The sequence below is a fragment of the Hippopotamus amphibius genome, chromosome 15, assembly GCF_030028045.1.
Source record: "Hippopotamus amphibius kiboko isolate mHipAmp2 chromosome 15, mHipAmp2.hap2, whole genome shotgun sequence".
Classification (NCBI taxonomy): Eukaryota; Metazoa; Chordata; class Mammalia; order Artiodactyla; family Hippopotamidae; genus Hippopotamus; species Hippopotamus amphibius.
Genome location: NC_080200.1, coordinates 43024573 through 43044368, shown reverse-complemented (window position 1 = coordinate 43044368; position 19796 = coordinate 43024573). Strand labels below are relative to the sequence as shown.

General features: G+C 42.7%; 1 protein-coding gene across 1 annotated transcript in view; it reads right to left on the bottom strand.

Moving 5' to 3' along the window:
- Nucleotides 1-19796, bottom strand: part of ADAMTS12 (ADAM metallopeptidase with thrombospondin type 1 motif 12) — a 341068-nt gene that overhangs the window by 129286 nt on the left and 191986 nt on the right. Inside the window, exons 4-7 of the mRNA XM_057710080.1 lie at nucleotides 19534-19730; nucleotides 18692-18775; nucleotides 6470-6594; nucleotides 1265-1414 (exon numbers count right to left, since the gene is read on the bottom strand). Coding sequence (XP_057566063.1) covers nucleotides 1265-1414; nucleotides 6470-6594; nucleotides 18692-18775; nucleotides 19534-19730 — 556 coding nt within the window. The remainder of the gene's footprint in view (nucleotides 1-1264; nucleotides 1415-6469; nucleotides 6595-18691; nucleotides 18776-19533; nucleotides 19731-19796) is intronic.

Genomic DNA, 19796 nt, shown 5'->3' with positions numbered 1-19796 from the left:
AGAGAATCCAGAATCCTCAACATTCCTTTACTCAAACTCTCTGAAACCGGGCTTCAATCAATCCATCTAATCAAATTCACATATTTTTGTGACAACCTGGATCTCTTTTTAACTGTGTTTGCTTGATGGTCTTTCCAAATTTATCGCAGTCTTCCAGTTTCTCTTTTCTCTCTCTTTTTTTAAGCTCTTTATTGGAATATAATTGCTTTACATTCTTGTGTCAGTTTTTGAGGTACACCATAGTGATCAACTGTATTTATACATATATCCCCATTTCCCCTCCCTCCCGCAACTCCCCCCCACCCTCCGTATCCTGGCCCTCTAAGGCATCAGCCCGTTTTTCTTTATTCACTGTTCTTTAATACACATAAGTAAATTGGGGCTAACAATATATCTATTTCAAAATGTTGTTGAGAGGACTCAATGACACAGTGAAAGTGTCTGACATAAAGTAAGGGAACAAAGTGTTAAGGTTTGTGACTTTTTAGTGATATTAATAATATCACCGTTTAATAAGAACTAAATAGGAATTGCTTGCTACTCCTGAATTAATCAATTAAGTTAAAGGTTATCTGCTTGTCCCTCCTCACCTCATTTTGATTCAGAGAATGGTAGTGGCATCTTTGATTCTGTGATATCGATGGTACAGGGGTCAGGGCAGAGAAGACAGTGGAATCTTTTTTTTTTTTTTTAATTATTATATATAGCTGCAGTTATTTTACTTAGTTATTTATTTTTAATTTTTAGGCTGCATTGGGTCTTCGTTGCTGCATGCAGGCTTTCTCTAGTTGTGAGTGGGGGCTACTCTTTGTTGCAGTGCTTGGGCTTCTCAGTGTGGTGGCTTCTCTTGTTGCAGAGCAGTGGCTCCAAATGCACGGGCTTTGATAGTTGCAGCACGTGGGCTTCAGTAGTTGTGGCGCATGGGCTTAGTAGTTGTGACACGTGGGCTTAGTAGTTGTGGCGCACAGGCTCAGGAGTTGAGGCTCGCAGGCTTAGTTGCTGTGCAGCATGTGGGATCTTTCCAGAGCAGGGATTAAACCCATATTCCCTGCATTGGCAGGTGGATTCTTAACCACTGTGCCACCAGGGAGGTCCGAATCTATGGTGTATGTGATCCCACGTCCTCTCTTTACAATAAGAAAGCAGAGATTTAGGAGGGTGATTCTCAAGCCACAATGCAATCTGATTCTCCTGACACCCACTCTCTCTGCTGATACTGATGCACGAACATGAGGAGGAGATATCCATTTCCTTGGCCCTTTACCTGTGTCCAAGCTCATGGGCAACTGTGAAAGCCAAGGGGAGTCCAGAGTCTTCATTGATGTTACAACTCCGGTGAGGCTGGCACATTCCCGACAGGTGGGACAGACCCAACGTCTCACAGCGGCGATTGACACCAGCACAGATGTCTTTTCTGAAAGCAGAGAAGAGAGATGAATAGGTGCCCAAAGAAACATCTGCCAAAAAATAAAAACCCTTCTGGAAAAAATCTGGGTATTAATTCACATTCAATATGTTTTTAAAATTACAAACAATTTTCATCTGTAAAGCATGATTAAAATTGTTTTTAAAAGTCTATATGAATTAGGGAGCAATTTTGAATTCACTAGGATTATTCTGATTTCACCACTTGATGACTGAATCTCATTAACACCTAAAATGTAGGAAAATACGGCAAGTGTTTTATTTTGAGTTGTTTTTGCTCTTAATCTCAGGAGGCCAAATTATATTACTTGACCTGCAAGACATGGATTTGATTGAAAATTGGAGTTAATTTCAACTTTTAAATAGGGAAGGGGCAACCATCAGTGGCTGAGGTTTTTCAAACATTGGTCTTTCTGAGGTCTGTACTCAAAACTCATCTGAGAACTTTTAGTCATTCATGGAAAAGGGAATTGGTCCCATCAACCCATTCAGAGATCAAATGGTCTCTCCAGTCCCACTACCCTAACAATAGTGCATATGGGTAGGATGGATACACAAATAAAGACTCCTAGGATCTTACAAAATACTTGTTACAGCTTTTAAATACAAAAATGTGCTTCCATATCCTGGTAGGGATCATTTCAATCACTGACAAGAGTTTTGAAGAGTCATTAATCAGTTGTATGGTTTTCTTTAGCTCAGGAAGAGGTCTTTGCCAAGAATGACTAGCCAAAGGCCAACAGAGTTCTGAGCTTTAGCTGGTTGCCGACCTTCAGCTCATGGGGTTTGTGTGGGCACCCTTTCTGGCAATAAATGGTCTGCGTTTTGTGTCCATTGGGCCATGGAAAAGGTTCAGGCTCTGAGAACCCCCATGAGTTATCAGTTCTCCAAGAGGCAATGCCTGGGACAACGGAACAGGAGAAAGCAGCTCTCATCTCCGAGCATGCGCAGCAGACTTGAATCCCCACCCCCACCAGCAGCGGTAGTTCCATCTTGGAGAGCTAGATTGGATCATACAGCCCAAGCATCCAAAATAATTTCTGAGTCTGTGGGAGAGCCAGTCAAACACTTTTCCACCCCTACTGCTAGATGTACTTTTTATTATTTCATTAAAAAAAAAAAAAAAAAAAGTCTAGGTCTGCATGGACCTGCTGGGAAAAGATGAATGATGCTCTTTGGTAATCTATGGACATTCTCATTCTGACAGTGCAGGAAGTTGGGTCCCTTAAATAACTGTTCACTGCGTGCCTATTAAGTATCCAGCACTAAGGAAGATAAAAGGGGGTAACAAGCAGATTGTAAAATATGGGTCTTGCAGGCAAGGAGCTTAAGCTCCCAAAAGGAGATCAGCTCCACCTCCACCATGCACTGGGGATAGTAAAAGAGAAAACATACTTTGGCATGCAGCCACCAGCCCCAATTCACAGCCAAATCCACCTTCTACTGAATGCTCCTCTATAGAGAACACAGTTGAAGTGGATTTCAGTGTAGTCCTCCAGAGGAAAGTTCAGTTTTACATACTTCCCTCCTTTGCTAAGCCTACCTATTTCTTCAGAGCAGAGATTCTCAAAAGGGGTTGATTTTGTTCCCCACACCTTCCTAGGGAACAGCTGGCAATGTCTGCAGACACTTTTGGCTGTCACAGCTTAGAGGAGGGTGCTACTGGCATCTCATGGATAGAGGCCAGGAACACTGTTAAATACACACTACAGTGCACAGGACAGCCCCTCACAGCAAAGAATTAGCCAACCCAACATGTCAATGGTGTCGATATTGAGAAATCCTGCTTCAGAACTTGACATTCTCCCTACTGTCTAGGAGTTGGTGACGTTCATCAGAGCTTGAAACCAGACCCCTGTTCTAAGGAAGAAAAATTATCACTATAAGAGAAAAAAAGGAGAACAGACCCTTCGTATTCTTACTGGGTAATAGTATAGCTATTGGGGTCAAATACCTGGATTTCAGTCCCTGCTGTACCTGTTAAGAGCAAAGAGATTTTGGGCAAGTGACAAAATTCTCAGCTTCCCCACCTGTAAAAATAGGAATGATTGATGGTAATGAATTACCAGGGTTGTGGTGGGAATTAAATGGAATGATGATTGTTCTACCAGATGCAGCACAGGACCTGGCCCATATCAAATACTCCCCAAATGCCAGCCATCATTAACTCACTCACTTATTCATGTGAGAATGAGAGGAGAAACTATTTCTGCTTTCAGGGAAAGAAAAGAGACAGAGCTGAGACACAGCTGCCAGGTGGCCAAGGCTGGTCCCATAATCTAGGGTTCTTCCCTACAGCCAGGTCCTGCTTAGACCGAAGTCTTCTCCTGGCCACTTACCGCGGTCCTCATGTTCTCTGGCTGCCTGCTGGCTCCCCAAAGCCTCTGTGCTTACATTCTATACCCACACCAACCTATTCCCCAGGGGAGCTAGGATCAACCCAGATGTCAAAAGTCCTGATGAACCTAATGTAATAGGTTTATGCCATAGACTTATTTTGGAACATATTCACATTCAACCAAAGTTTTGATACTATCACCCAAAAGAGTGATTCTGCTGACTGGAGTTTTGGGTCAGGGTGAGACAGACATTTGGATTGGATGGTGGGGAGTGGGGGTGGGGGTTGATTATCATCCCTTGTAGATATTCTATGCACTGGGATAAGCCTGTCAAAGGGACAGATGACAAGCCAAGATGTTCAGGGGCAGCCCGTCCTCCCCAGGGAAAACAAACAGACACCCAGGGCCTTCCTGCTCATGAGGTTCTCTGTAGCTGGAGGGCCAGGCTGAAGGGCCTCTTCCACTACACATCCCTGGGTTTCAGCATGTCTCTGAATCTGCACAGAGTGCGCAGTGAAAACATACTTCCCTCCCATTGAGAGCTTCATTTGCCTAGATTAAAGTAGTGTCTGTTACATAGTAGGTACTCAAAAAATATTTATTGAATCAGTGAGCAAACATAGCCTTCCAAGAGCCTGGGTTGGTCAGGTAAATTCATTAGCTTTCACAGCTGTGAGTCCTAGAAGGTGTGATGGTTCCTATTAGCACCGTAGGGTCTCTCTGTAGTCACAGCAAATAGTATCTTCACGAGGGTAAAAGGGAGAAAAGTACAAGCAAACCACTCTGTCTGTTCAGGGGAGGACCTTCTCCCCACATTCTGTCTTCAGCATCAGTCAGAGATGGGTTATAAGGACTGATTTCTGCAGAGATAGTTGCAAGTTTCTAAATTGGAGGACATTTTTAAAAAAGAAAATCAAAGGATGAGGAATTCCACGGTTAAGAGTCAAAGGAGTCCTTCTTCAATAAGTGGTGCTGGGAAAATTGGACAGCTACATGTAAAAGAAAGAAACTAGAACACTTCCTAACACCATACACAAAAATAAACTCAAACTGGATTAAAGATCTAAATGTAAGGCCAGATACTGTAAAACTCCTAGAGGAAAACATAGGCAAGACACTCTATGACATAAATCAAATCCTTTTAAACCCTCCTCCTAGAATAATGGAAGTAAAAATAAAAATAAACAAATGGAACCTAATAAACTTAAAAGCTTTTGCACAGCGAAAGAAACCATAAGCAAGACAAAAAAGACAACCCTCAGAATGGGAGAAAATATTTGCCAATGAAGCAACTGACAGAAGATTAATCTCCAAAATATATAAGCAGCTCATAATATCAAAGAAACAAACAACCCAATAAAAAAAATGGGCAGAAGACCTAAATAGGCATTTCTCCAAAGAAGACATACAGATGGCCAAGAGGACATAAAAAGCTGCTCAACATCACTAATCATCAGAGAAATGCAAGTCAAAGCCACAATGAGGTATCACCTCACACCAGTCAGAATGGCCATCATCAAAAAATCTAGGAACAATAAATGCTGGAGAAGGTGTGGAGAAAAGGGAACTCTCCTGCACTGTTGGCGGGAATGTAAATTGATACAGCCACTATGAAAAACAGTATGAAGGTTCCTTAAAAAACTAAAAATAGAACTACCATATGACCCAGCAATCCCACTACTGGGCATATACCCAGAGAACACCATAATTCAAAAAGATACATGCACTCCAATGTTCATTGCAGCACTATTTACAATAGCCAGGATATGGAAGCAACCTAAATGTCCATCAACAGATGAATGGATAAAGAAGATGTGGCACATACGTACAATGGAATATTACTCAGCCATAAAAAGCAATGAAATTGAGTTATTTGTAGTGAGGTGGATGGACCTAGAGTCTGTCATACAGAGTGAAGTAAGCCAGAAAGAGAAAAACAAATACTGCATGCTAATGCATATATATCACATCTAAAACAAAACAAAACAAAAAAACAAAACTGGTACTGATCAACCTAGCGACAGGACAAGAATAAAGATACAGATGTAGACAATGGCCTTAAGGACACGAGGGGAAGGGGAAGCTGGGATGAAGAGTGAGAGTAGCATAGACATATACACTACCAAATGTAAAACAGATAGCTAGTGGGAAGCAGCTGCATAACACAGGGAGATCAACTCCATGCCTAGAGGGATGACCTAGAGGGGTGGGATAGGGAGGAGAGGAGGGAGGCTCAAGAGGGAGGAGATATGGGGATATATGTGTAAATACAGCCAATTCACTATGTTGTACAGCAGAAACTGCAGAACACTGTAAAACAATTATACTTCAAATAAAGATCCAAGGAGGGGAAAAAAAAAAGAATAGCTATGGCTGAAAATGAGACTCTTAGAAAAAAGTTAACGGAGTCTTTAACGAGGATCTGCAAACAAGCTTCCTGATTGTTTATAGAGCTGCACCAAGAAGCCAGTTTTAAAGATGAAATCATCATTGGGATAAGAAAGAGCAGATGCAGCTTATGACCACAGAGAGTTGTACGCATTTAGCAAGTTTGCTAACTGCTCCCTCACTAGTATGGGAGTCAGGAAGTGTGTAGTTCATAGACCAAGAGCAACAAAGAGCAGAAGAATCTCATGAGGCTGAATGGCTGGCAACCCTTTCACCTGCCAGCCCTCCCTGCCTTGCAGGCCCTGGCTCTGGGGTACCTGGTGAGAAGGACGGCCACATCATGATGGGCAGGATTGAGGTCACTCTTGGGATTGATGCTCTTCTGCCACTTACAGAAGCTGGACAGTGTCTTCTCTGCATGGTGAACAATTTTCAATCCTTGCTGGAGAAAGAAGAGGAAGAGATTGGCGTGGGTGAGTTTTCTGTGGTCAAGGCCCATCATGTTTGTCCCCAGAGGCAGCCAAGGGAGATGAGGTCTGGGTGGGTGCCCCAGACACCTGGCAAGAGTCTGGGGAGGCCCAAGTACTCCTCTGGGCCAACCCCCTGCTCTACACACTAGCATTCCCATGGCTTCCACCAAAACAAACGTAAAAGCAAGAACTGCAGCACAGCAGTTATCACTGGGACAAGTTACCCTTGAAGAAAAACTAAAGATATATTAGCAAAGACCAAGGTCTGTTTAATGTTCTATTTCCAGTGGTTCTCTGCTTCCCAAGCCACTAAAATTCCAAAGAGGCATTTTTATTTCTAATGCAAAATGAATAGATTTTCAACAAAAAGCTTCTTCCTTTCATGAGGTATCCTGACATACTGGATGCCCATGGTTTCCATCTTGGTTTGACATCTGTGGGTAAAGGGCAGAGGGCTGACATAATCTCTCCAGGCTTCTAACCAGTTACGTTCATTGACTGTCTGACAACAATTAGGATGCTGGGGTAGATGCCCCAGCCTGCACCTTCAAGAGCTCCTGAGTCGTATCTAGCTGGCCCACAGTTACTATTGGAGATGGGAGGAGAGGTCTTGTTCCAAATTAACTGGATGAACACTTGTCAAGTGGGGGAGAAGAAAACGGGATCATCAGCTCTAGAAGGACTCCAGTTTAATTTGAATTTCTAAAGGAGAACTTCCTTTCCCTTGCTTCATCTCTTTGGGGTCTCTATATAGAGCCATCTCTGTATACAGGGTGGATTCTATGTGGAGAAGGACTACCTCCATTGGCCTACTCCAATCTGAATCTATTACTCTGGGCTCAGCCCAAGAACTTCAGGGCTGTCTCTACATCAAACTATGAGCTCGCTTCTCTACATTCTGTATTTTGCTAAGGCCCACACCCAAATCCAACAAGGCCTGAGAGGTTTCGGTTGCTTGTTAGAGGTACTCCCAGGTCCCCCCAACCCATGCTAATTGACTACCAGAGATCATCTTCCCTTCGTGAAAACACAGAAGGGTGGTGCATCGCCCATGAAAGCTCACTGAACTCCTTAGTGTAAAGAATTTAAATAGAAGAAACAGGCTTCGTTATTTAATAATCCTCATTATATCACCTATTACAGGATGTATGGTAGAGAAGGAGGAGGGGTTCTGGGGGACGAGGTGGGTGCAGGGGAGTCAGTCTCCTATTCAACTAATCAAACTGTAGTTAGAACAGGAACTCTGCTAGAACAAACATCCTGCAACCACCATAAAGAACTGGCCTGGTGGCATGAATTACAAACGCAAAGGAAGAAAAGAGGAGGAAAGAAAAGGCGTGAGGGTGGAGGGAAGGAGGAAGGGAAAGGAGAAAAGGAAGGAAAGAAACATTTCTTGATCGTTTACTTATGTGCCAGATATTTTCAGGTAAGTTCTCTTTTTTAATTTAATTGCATCTTCTCAGCATTATTTGTAAAGAAAGCATTGTTATTTTCATTTCATAATAAGAGGAAATTAAACCTCACAAAAGTGAAGAACTAGCTGACGTTCACTCAGGTCAGTTACTGAATCAAAGACTAGGAGAGCAAGGGCTCCTCAATGGAGCTGTGGTTCTAACTGGTGACCAGCCTCATTAGAATGGTACCTTACTTCTACTCCTTCAGACAGGAGGGCAGGTGATCAAACAAAGCATCAACTATCATTAGATTGCTTTGAGGTTTGTTTAAAACTCTACATTTTTTTGTTTGTTTGTTTGGGGGATAGGAAGTATCTGAAAGAATACTCATTGATTAAAAAATAATGCCATTTTGCCTTGTTCCAAAGAAAATGAAAGCGGTATAAATCTAACAAAATGTGTGCAGGATCTGTACCCAGAGAATTACAAAATTCTGAAGAATGACATGAGCCTTGATCTAAACTTCATACCTTATACAAAAATTATCTCGAGATGGAACACAGACTGAAATGTAAAATGTAAAACCATAAAACTTTTAGAAAAAAGTCATAGGGGGAAATCTTGGGTCCCCAGGGTTAGGCAAAGAGTTCAGAAGCCTGGATACTAATAAGATGATCCAGAAAAGGGAAAACTGAAAAACTGGACCTCATCAAAATGCAAAACTTTGGCTCTGAGAGAAATCTTGTGAAGAGAGAATAGAAAGATGAGTCACAGAGTGGGAGAAAGAATTTGTAAGCCACATAGCTGTCAAAGGATTTGTATCTAGAAAATATAAAGATCTCTCAAAACTCAATAAGAAAAGAACAATTAGAAAATAGGCAGAAGGCATGAAGAGACATTTCACTGAAGGGGATGTACAGATGGTGAACAAGCACAATGAAAAGATTTTCAACCTCATTAGCCATCCGAGCATTGCAAATTAAAACCACGAGGTATTACTGCCTGCCTATCAGAATGAATACAATTTTAAAAAGTGACAGCACCCAAACAATGGCAAGGACGTCATAAAACTGGGCCACTCATACACTGCTGGTGAGAATGCAAAATGGTACAGCCACTATGGAAAACAGTTTAAAGTTTCTTAAAAAGCTAACCATGCAACTGCCATATGACCCAGCAATTACCTTCCTAGACATTTGTCCCAGAGAAATGAAGACTTATGCTCACACAAAACCTCTAGTGGCTTGTTTATAGCAGCTCATGCACGGCAGCAAAAAAACTGGAAACAACCCAAATGTCCCTCAATGAGTGAATGGTTAAATAAATGATATATACCACACAATGCTACTCAGGACTAAAAAAGGAACAAACTCTGGACACACACAAGTTGGATGGACCTCAAGGGAATCATGCTGAATGAAAAAAACCAATCTCAAGAGGTTACACAGTGTATGATTCCATTTATACAGCATTCTTAAAATGACAAAATTATAGTGATGGAGAAGAGATTAGTGCTTTCCAGGGGTTACGTCCGTCAGCAGAAGTGAGGTACAAAAGGGTGGCATGCGGGATCCTTGTAATGGAACTATTCTGTACTGTGGCAAAGGTTCTAGAAATCTACACATTGTAATTACATAGAACTAAATGTAAACACACACACATACACACACACACACGTATGCACACAGGTATCAAAAAGTGCTTGTAAAACTCGTGACATCTAAATAAGGTAGATGGTTTGTATGAATATCAATTTATTTGTTCTGATACTGTACCAAAGTTATACAGGATGTTACCATAGCGGGGAGATGGGTAAGGGGGAAAAGGGATTTCTCTATACTATTTCTTACAACTGCACATGAATCTACAATTATTTCAAAAAAAATTTTTTTTATATCTCAAAGATAATAACTGGTCTGATCAAGGCTAGAAGGTTGCAATAGAAGGTCTTATAAAGCACTTTTCAGTATGAGTCTATGTGGGTCAATTACTAATTAGCTATATGTGAGCACCCATAGTTTTAAATCAAAGGGAACCTATACTCTTTCGAATGGGTTACAGTAGGTAGGGCCTCCTGGAGGCTAGAATTTGAAGGGTCTTGAGTCTTGCGTGGTGATATGGGCAGACGTCACATACTTACACTTACACACGCACCCGCTCACTCTGAGGTTCAATTGAGTTCCCTATTTAAATAGCCATGGATGAAAAAGCTTGTTAGGGTCGAGGTGGCCACACAGGCGGAAGCAGATGGAGTCCACCCTCAGAATGATCTCCTTTGGCTCACGGTGCCTGGTGGGAGCACACAGCTCAAGGTGGGATATCGCCAGATTGGAAAAACTCAAATTTTTGCTTTAATCATGTCCTTTTATACATTGAAAGGACTCACCACTTTGGAAGAACTTACACACCAAGCCACGCGTACGTGTTCGAGGAGAAGTGAATGTTTACAAACATCCACTCTCCCTGCATTCTGAGCCAGCTTCAGTGTCAGCAAGGACATATCTTCACTGTCGTGGGGAAAGCAGTCATCTTCCAGATGCTGCAGCATGAACACCGCCTCCAATTTCCCCATCATTACTGTGAGCCCATTTCCCTGAAGGACCTTATTTAAGGATTATAAATGCAATCCTCTCATTTAAACAGTGCGGAAATCCAGAGCAGAGAGGGGAGCCCCTCAGCCAAGTCACAGCAGGCTTTGGCAGAGCAAGGCTGAGATGCCAGGTCTGCAGCTACGAGCCCGGGACTGCTGGTTTCCAAGCTATTGAAGACTTCTCTAAACTTTTGACTTTGAATAACCTGAAAGATGTAGCAATTCACCTATGGATGGTTATCCCCTATTTATCTTCCCCCACCAGGAAGGAGACAAACACAGTCAGAGACCCTCTTCTTCCGAGCTCCCCAGCTCGGCTTCCTCCTCTTACTCTCACCACTTCTTGGGCTCCTTTAGGGGTTCTTCTCCTGCCCTGCTTTTGGCTTGTTGCTAGTTCAGTCTCAATCACAGTCACATTTTGGGAAATCACCTATACACTATTAACTCTCAAATCTATATCTCATTCCAAACCTCTCCTGGAGTTCAAACTCATGTACCCAAATCTCTTGAGGGACACCCCCCTCCAGATGGCACCACAGGTACCCCTAACTCAGCATCTCTGAAATCCTTTCTCCCCATGTTAACCTGCTATTCGTCCTACATCCTCTTAGTTACGAGAACCACGATCAACCCAGTGTCTTCCTATTGGTCTCCCCTCTCTCCTTATTCGGCATCCCAACATGTCACCATGTGCTGCTAACTTTACCTTCTCTCCATCTTTACTCCCAACTGCCCTAGCTCAAACCCCCATCATTTTATGCTTGGATTAATTCTTGCAGCATCTCTTAACTGTTCTCCTCCTTTCTTCTCTTTAAATCTTTCCTCCTTGCTTATTGCCAAGTTAATCTAGCCAAAACCAAAGTCTGCCCATATCACCATGCAAGACTCAAGACCATTCAAAGTCTAGCCTCCAGAAAGCCCTGCCTTTATTTTCAACCTCATAGTTTATGTTCCAGCAACATTCAAACTGCCTGTATTACCATTTCCCCCACCCTCACAACATGTTATTTTTCTCCTTGCTTTCTTCAGGCTGCTTGCTCTGCCTAGAATGCCTCCTTTCTCTCATCATTTATTCCTTTTAACTTACTCAACATGCATTAATTCTTTAAGACTCAATTGGGGCATTTCCAGGAAGCCTTCCCTGCCCCCAGTCTGGAATAGTTTCCTATAATACACCTTGGGCATCTTGGTTTACAGCACTCGCTGCACTAGGTTAAAATGTTGAAATTGTGTGATGTTTTTCTCAGAGCTTTCTGAGAATCTGCTTCCCGGATTATCACCCTCAGTTTAACTCAGATAAAATTTCCCTTTTTTTTTCTCTTCTTAACTTGATAGTTAATTGATTTTTTTCACTGACCTGAGAAAAAAAAATGTTGGCCTGAAGTCTACCCCCAAATCTTGCTTGCTTTCTCTTTGTGGCCTTTGTTAGTTCCCCTTACAGCCAAAACAAGTGCAATTAACTGAGTTGCTGGTCATTTGCAGCTGGGTACCTTGCCCTTGTGTGGAACTTTCATCTACAAGTTCAGTGCTTACTACTTTTCTACTAGATGTCGTGACTCTTGCAGGAAGTTTTAATTAAGCACAACTTTGTTCAGCCCCCTCAGCTTCTTAATCTCCAAGTCTCATAAGAGGTTAAGTCCAAGAAACACTCAGTTTCTTTTTCTTTTTTTTCAAAAGCTTTTTATTGGAATATAATTGCTTTGCACTGTTGGGTCAATTTTCAAGGTATACCAAAGTGAATCAGCTGTATTTATACATATATCCCCATATCCCCTCCCTCCCACCCTCCCTATCCTGGCCCTCTAAGTCATCACCCATCACCGAGTTTACCTCCTTATGTTATGTAGGAACTTCCCGCGAGCTATCTATTTTACATTTGGTGGTGTATATATGTCAAGGCTACTCTCTCACTTCGTCCCAGCTTCCCCTATGCCCCCCACCCCCACCCCTGCCACCCTGTGTCCTCAAGTCCGTTCTCTACATCTGCATCTTTATTCTTGCCCTGTCACTGGGTTCATCAGTACCATTTTTTTTTTAGATTTCATATATATATATATGAGTCACTTTGTTTCTTGAATGCACTTGATCGCAGGAGCTGTGGTTAATGTCATTAGCTATGCCTCAACTCCATGCAGCCCCCAGCACGCACAAGGTACAAAAGAGCTTCCAGATCACACTGGTGCACAGTGAATCAGGGGAGACTTGTACTAAACATTTCCTATAAAGCATCCTCGTCACTATTCGAGCTTGTCAAAACAAACCCCCATTCACACAATTTTTTTTCCTATTTCCTTTGTAAACAAAAATAGATTTCCCTTTTTGTTCTTTCATCATTTTTTCTCACCCCATTTTCTCAAGCGAGTCCAATTCACTTCCCACTTCCCCGTTCCTATTCATTTGAGTTACGTGACCTGATTGGACAGAGAGGTAACCTAGAGGAAATCAGCAATGGCTCGCAGAAAGAGTCCCAAATGGGAGAGAGAAAATGATTTTGCAAGAACATTGCTTTTATTATAAATTGTTCTCTTTGTAAGCTCACTCTTTATAATGAAAAAAAAAATCATGTATTGATTTCCTTGAGAATTTGTGATTCAAAGCACAATCTGATCAGGCTCTGCAAGCCAGGCTTAGGTTCTGGGAAGAAAGAGAACAGGCAGAGAAGAGAAAAGCAGTAAAAAGTTTAATCTGAAAACTTCTGGTGTACCTAAGGAATAAGTCATCTGATGATCAGAGGAAGAGAAACTTGATTAAAAGACAAAAGTGAGTGTACAAAATCATTGCCCATATTTTTGACAGTTATCTTGAAAAAGCAGCAGTTCTATAGGTTATTACAGACCCACAAATCACCCTGGGGACAGGGGAAGTCACCAGCCTGAATTGCCAAAGTTAACAGGCTTTTAACCCCAGAGTCTCACAGAAGTGAAGCAACACTAAATCACTCCACGTCCAAGAGAGAAATTCTCTGTGAAAACAGTCATCTCCTTCCTGTCTGTCAGCCCTCCTGCTGCTCCTTCAAGCCATCCTGACACCCGCAGGCTCTACCCCTCATGGCACAGTGACTTGGGGCCCATCTGGCTGGCTTCACCCTAACTCGCTCCCATCCCAGTTTTGTCTCCATCCTGTTCTTAAAAGAAGTCTCCAATGTATGGTCCTAATTTTCTCCTTTAGGTTTTTTGTTTTCCCTCAGGGACTTTGGTCCAGCTTCTTCATCTGTGAAATGAGTATAATAATAACACGTTTCCAGGGTTGTCGTGGGACCTAAATAATGATGGTGACAGTGATCAGAGTAAGAGTGATACTGACAGGCGACATTGATGGAGTGGTTTCTACCAGCCAGATGCTGTGCTGACTACTACATGAATGAACACGTTTGAGGCTCACAGCAACCCTAGGAAGTAAATACCCTTATCCCCACCTTATCAAATGAAGACACGAAGGCACAGACAAGCAACCTACCAAAGGTTATATGGCTAGAAAGAGCAGGGACTAACGGTAAACCTGTGCTTGCCACGACGTTAACTCTTCACAAGAGAAGGAGGGAGGAGAGTTTTCCTATCCCTAACCCCTGGCCCAAAAGTAGAGCAGGGAGGCTATTGAATGAATTGGTCTAAAGTAGAAAGGGCTAAAGGCTAAGTTTGTGTCTGAGTCCCTGAGGGAGAATGGAAGTTCAAAGGATAGGATTAGGCCACAGGCTTGACATGACTTGGCCACTGTTGACCCGTATCGCCCCCCACTGACTGTTGGCCTCTCTCATTCCCTCTTTCTCTTATCTGTTATACTCCAGTAGGGCTACGTGGTGAGCAACACCAGACCTAGCCTCTGCCCTTAAGTCTGATACATGAATGGAGGAAAGGGTATCAGGCAAATAGCTGTAAAATTACAACTCGGATATGTGCTATGAAGGAGAAATGCAGTATCCTGGGAGTGTATAATAGAATATTATTGGGCATGGATGTCAAGGAAGGCTTCCCCATCCAAGTGACACTTGAGCTGAGATCTAAAGGATGACGGTGTTAACTAAGTGAAGTCCAAAGGGAGGACAGTCCAGGCAACAATAAGACCAGTGGCAGGAAAAAGCATGATGAGTAGAAGACTATCACTCTATCAGAAGAGCAAGCAGGGCATATTAAGTGATTAGAGAGGGAATCAGGAAAACAATGGACTGCTTTAAACCAGGGATGGGCTTTGGAAAGGGGCGTCAGGAGAATAGAGACAGTCAGGTTACCGTTTTGAGATCATCCTGAGTGCAACGAGAAAACAACATCAAGAGGAATCCAAGCAGATCAGAAAGTATATACAATTATAGCCCAGGAAAGAGATAAGTGTATCCTGAATTAAAGTGATGTAAATGGAGACGGTCAGAGAAAACTGGCAGCACCTGATGATGGGCTGGATATGGGAGGAGAAGGGGGTGTGTCTTGGGTGCCTTCTGGGTCTTTGGCTTCTACTACTGGAAGGATGATGATGTCACACACAGAGACAGGCAACACTGGAACAAGACCAGGTGTGAATGGAGGTGGGCAGGTTTTGATGTGCTATTTTGTCTCCTGCCTCTGACAAAATCACATTTTTCCCTTTTTTCACAACAAGGCTTCTGAGCCTCCCATTTTGCAGTACATCATCAGGGATGTGTTCACAGCCCCTCACATGTAAAGTGCTAGTTTAAGCACTAAGGCTATGGTCCTTATTTCTAAGTTCCTCTACCTGGGATGTCCTTCCTAACTGGATAATTTCTTCTCGTCCTCTAAAACCCAGCTTAGAAATCCAAGTATCCTTCCTTATCCCAGGTACTCTTTTGTTTTTCTTTATATTCCTGACAATCTCAATTTGAAATTTTCTATTTTGTGCTTTTGTGCAGGAGATGCTAAGCTCCTCAGAATCAGGAATAAGACTTGGATTCACGTTCGTACTCTCAGCAGCTAGCACAGCATTTGACATACAGTTGATGTACCACAACTCACTTCTCACTTACAGATGAAGAAAAAGGAGGGATGGAGTAATGATGTGACTTTCTCAGAGTTACCCACGGGATGGTGACAGAGTCAGGATCGAACTCAGGCCTCACTGCTTAAGAGCAGTCACCTCCCAACACCTCACACTGCACTTTCTGCCTGTGGCTGCTACCCTGATGTGTGTTAGGGGCAGGAATCACTGCTGTTTGTTGTTGATGGGACCGCTCATTACTCCAAGATATGAAGAAGCGCTTGAGCCATAATCTGGGACTCAAGAAAATAAGAATTGTGAATCGCAACTCTCCAATGAGCTGGCAATTCTGCTGTCAAATTATGAACCTTGTACCACTTGGAGACTCTATAAAAGCCTGAATGAGAAAGATATTTGGCAAGTGGGAGACAGGAAGCCATGGCTTTTTTGCAGCAAATCTGTGTCTCATTGCACTTGCAAAAGGAGGATGGGAAGAAGAAAATCGATATAACTGTGCTGGGGTCAGAGAGGTAATGGCCAATCAAATTCTTTCAAAGGATTCCATGGGCAGCGAGACTTTGGTGGCTTTGTTTCCTGGGAATGAAGAGTTTCAGCGGTAAAAGGGGCCCGATCCACAGAAGCCACTTGCTGAGCTCCTACTAGCACTACTGTTGGGACTGCAGAGGGTACAGGCTATTCCTTCCCACACCTAGAAGAACCTTCTTTTTTTTCCCTCTGTGGCTAAGCATGCATATATACTAGACCGTTATACAACAGTGAAAACTTGTCCTCCAAGGTAGCAAAGTATAATTTTCAAAAAGTTAAAAACATAATTCTCATACAAATACATAGTGAGCACCTGTTCAAGATATATTTAATTCACTAATAAGGAGACAGGTAAGATGGCAAAGCTGGTTCGAAGGCAGGTACATGAAACTGATGCAACTATAGTCAGTAAAAAAAAAAATAAAAAATAATGTTGGACTAAGACTGCTAAATTGGATACAAAATTTAAATTATATAATGTTCCACAGACCAATAAAACCATAATCCTTGGAGTTACCTTCTCTGCTGGACACAAATCATTTCTGTCTCTACTGGACAAAACCCATTTGTACTGTTTCCTGCCTGTTAACACCTAACTTTACCATGTCTAGACCCTAGTCAATCATGAATGATAATTAACAAAGTTACATTCCCATAGAGTGAGAAAGGGCATGTCAGACACTGAAAGGACACATAGTTTTTGTTTTGCTGGTTTCTAAGTTTTGGGTAAATTTTCTTAACGAAAGGTTTACAGGAAGGGAAATAATGTCGGTATTCCAAGATGCCCAAAGTATATCTTGAGTGACTAAGGGAAGTGGGGGTGGTAGAGGTGAGACGAAGGAAAAAGGACCAGCCTCCAGAGATCATTGTTTTAAAATCTTCCATCTGGAGGCTTCAGCTCAGGAAGCAATCAACCCTGCCTTGAGCATTTTGACATCCGGTATCTTGCGGATGGAGATCGGAATGATGCCCTTCTTCACACATCTCAGCTGCTGACTAAGCGCTACAGATTGCGCAGTCATTTCAGCAGGTTGGCCGGTTCACTCATTCATTAAATTTGACTTCATTCTCTCATTTATCCATTCATTCATGCCCAGGCACTACATTCAGTGCTGGAGATAAAACCAAGAATACAGGGACACGGTTACTGCTCTCATGGAATTCACACTCTGATGGTGGCTGAGATAAACAAGAAAAGAGTAAACAAATACACAGCATGTTAATGGATCGCAAGAGTGGTATCGATAAAGGAAGTAAATCACTTTCTGTGATGGAGAACAGTAAGCGGGGCCGGCTTTGGGTAGGTTGGTCATCGAGACCTCTCTGAAGGAGCAGCATTGAAACAGAGGCTGGAGAGGCGAGAAGGTGCCGGCCACGAGCAGAGCCAGGGGAGGGCTGCCTCAGGCACTGGGGACCCCAAGTGCACAGGCCATGAGGCTGAAGGGTGCCTTGCCTGTGCTGGAACCCACCTGATGTCCAGTGTGGGGGCGAGGGAGGGGGATAAACAAGGCAGAGAGTGACACAAGGAAAAACTGGAAAGGTGGAGGGAGGCCAGATCATGAGGGTCTCTGCAGGACGGAGTGAGAAATGCTGAATTTGTTCTAAAAACAACATAAATCCATGAAATAGTTTTGTGCGGTGGAGCTACTCAATTTGTATTCAAAATTGCCCTTCTAACTGCTAGGTAGAGATTGGATGGGCGGGGGGCGGGGAAGGCCTGAAAGAGGAAGAACATTTGGGATTTCACTGCAGTAGTCTAGGCAAGAGATGATAAAAACCGAAACCAACACAGTGACCGTGGACATGAGGAACAGTGGGTGGTTTTGAGACGTACTTTGAAGGCAGGATCCCCGTGGCCTTGCTGTGGGATGTGGATGATAAGAAAGGAAGGAATCAAGACTGACTCCCAGGCTTATGCAACAGTGCCCAATAGCACTGTTTGCTGAGATGGGAGAGGTAGAGGGTTGAGGAAGGGCAGGAGGCAGGATTGACATGGTCTGGACAGGGAGTAATTGAGAGTTCCATTTTGGACTTATTAAGTTTACAAGTTCAAGTGGATTAGAACACATCCAGGTCGAGATGCCCAATAAACAATTGGGTATGAGTCTGGAGCTCAAGTAGGAGGTCTGGGCTTGAGGCATCAATTGAGTCTCAACATGTACATGCTCTGTAAGTCTCTGAGAATAGATGGAATCCCCAAGTAAATGTGCAGAGACATGAGTGGGCCCATATCTGAGAGACATGTATTACTATGCAAGAGGTAAATTAACAGTATAAAAGATTCAGTATTTCCATGTCCCTCCTAACTTTATTGAAATCCCCCAGCCATAACATGATTTAGTCTATTTCCACTGTGGAACATTCTTAGTCATTGCTGTCAATCTGATTTGCGAGTTACTAGATACAAAGACTGTTAGATAATTTCAAGTATGTGTATCTTGGAAATGTTCTCCATCTCCCACTTGACATCACTGAATTCCCAAGAAAATAACAGAGATGTGCTTCCAAACATCATTCTGGTACCCTCTTTCTTGTCCATCAACAGCTCTTCTGAAGACAGGAGGTAGGGAGTATGAGGACCCAGGTCAGAAGAGCGATTGGGAAACAACTCCTTACCTCTTCCTCTTCGAGTAGAATGAGCCGAACCACAACGATGTGAATTGCATTGCCAATGCTTGGGTTATGGAACAACCCGGTGACCTAGAGTCAGAAACGGAAAACCATTAGCCTCACGTGAATAGAGAAGAGACAAATGCTGGAGGAGGGGAAAACATAGAACTGTAATGTGCTTGAAATTATTCCTTATCTTACATGTCAGGGATTTTTGGTGGAATGCAAAGACGAGTGAGACATGGCCATGTGGGAAGGCAGAAAACCTTAAATGCAAAACCGAAGCTTGAAATTAGGGGTCATTAACTTTATTCCAATACTAGCTCCAATTACTTTGAAGAAATCATGTTCTAGTTCTTTGCCTCAGTTTCCTCATTTGTGAACTTATATAAATCAGTGAGGAAAAAAATCACACTAAAATGACTGAGTCACTTGATAAATAACTAGTAGAAAACATACACAATAAATTATAAGTTTTCCTAGGACATGTTTTTAAGTGAAAGAGTAATTTATCCTGAATTTCCATCCTTAATTATCTAGGCATGGAACATATTTATAAATATAAATACAGATACATATACATATATATATGTACACATATATATATAAGGACCAGGGAATTCTTTGGTGGTCCAGTGGTTAGGATTCTGCGCTTTCACTCCCGAGGGCCTGGGTTCAATCCCTGGTTGGGGAACTAAGATCCCGCAAGCCATGCAGCCATAAAAAAAAAAAAAAGTAAAAAAACATAAAAGGACCAAAAAAAGGTCACTTGTTGCTTATTTTGGGGGTGGAGCATCTCTAGTGACATCTACCCACCAGCTTCCCTGCCCCTACACAGTCTAACGTACCATGTTCATGATGGTGAGGATATAGGACTCTACATTCTCACTGCCGTGGTACTCAATCATCTTCGTGTCGGCCACCACCAGCGTCTCCACCCACCTCTCCTTGCTGATGGAACGCCGAGAGAGGCTTCTGCCTGGCAAGTTGCTCCTCTCCCACTTCTCCCTCTGTAGCTCTTGCTTCTGGGAGGTGCCAAGGCTGTCTAAACATTAACCAGAAGACAGTGGGTTCATTCTCTTTCTCTCTCACATATTACTTACCTATGTTT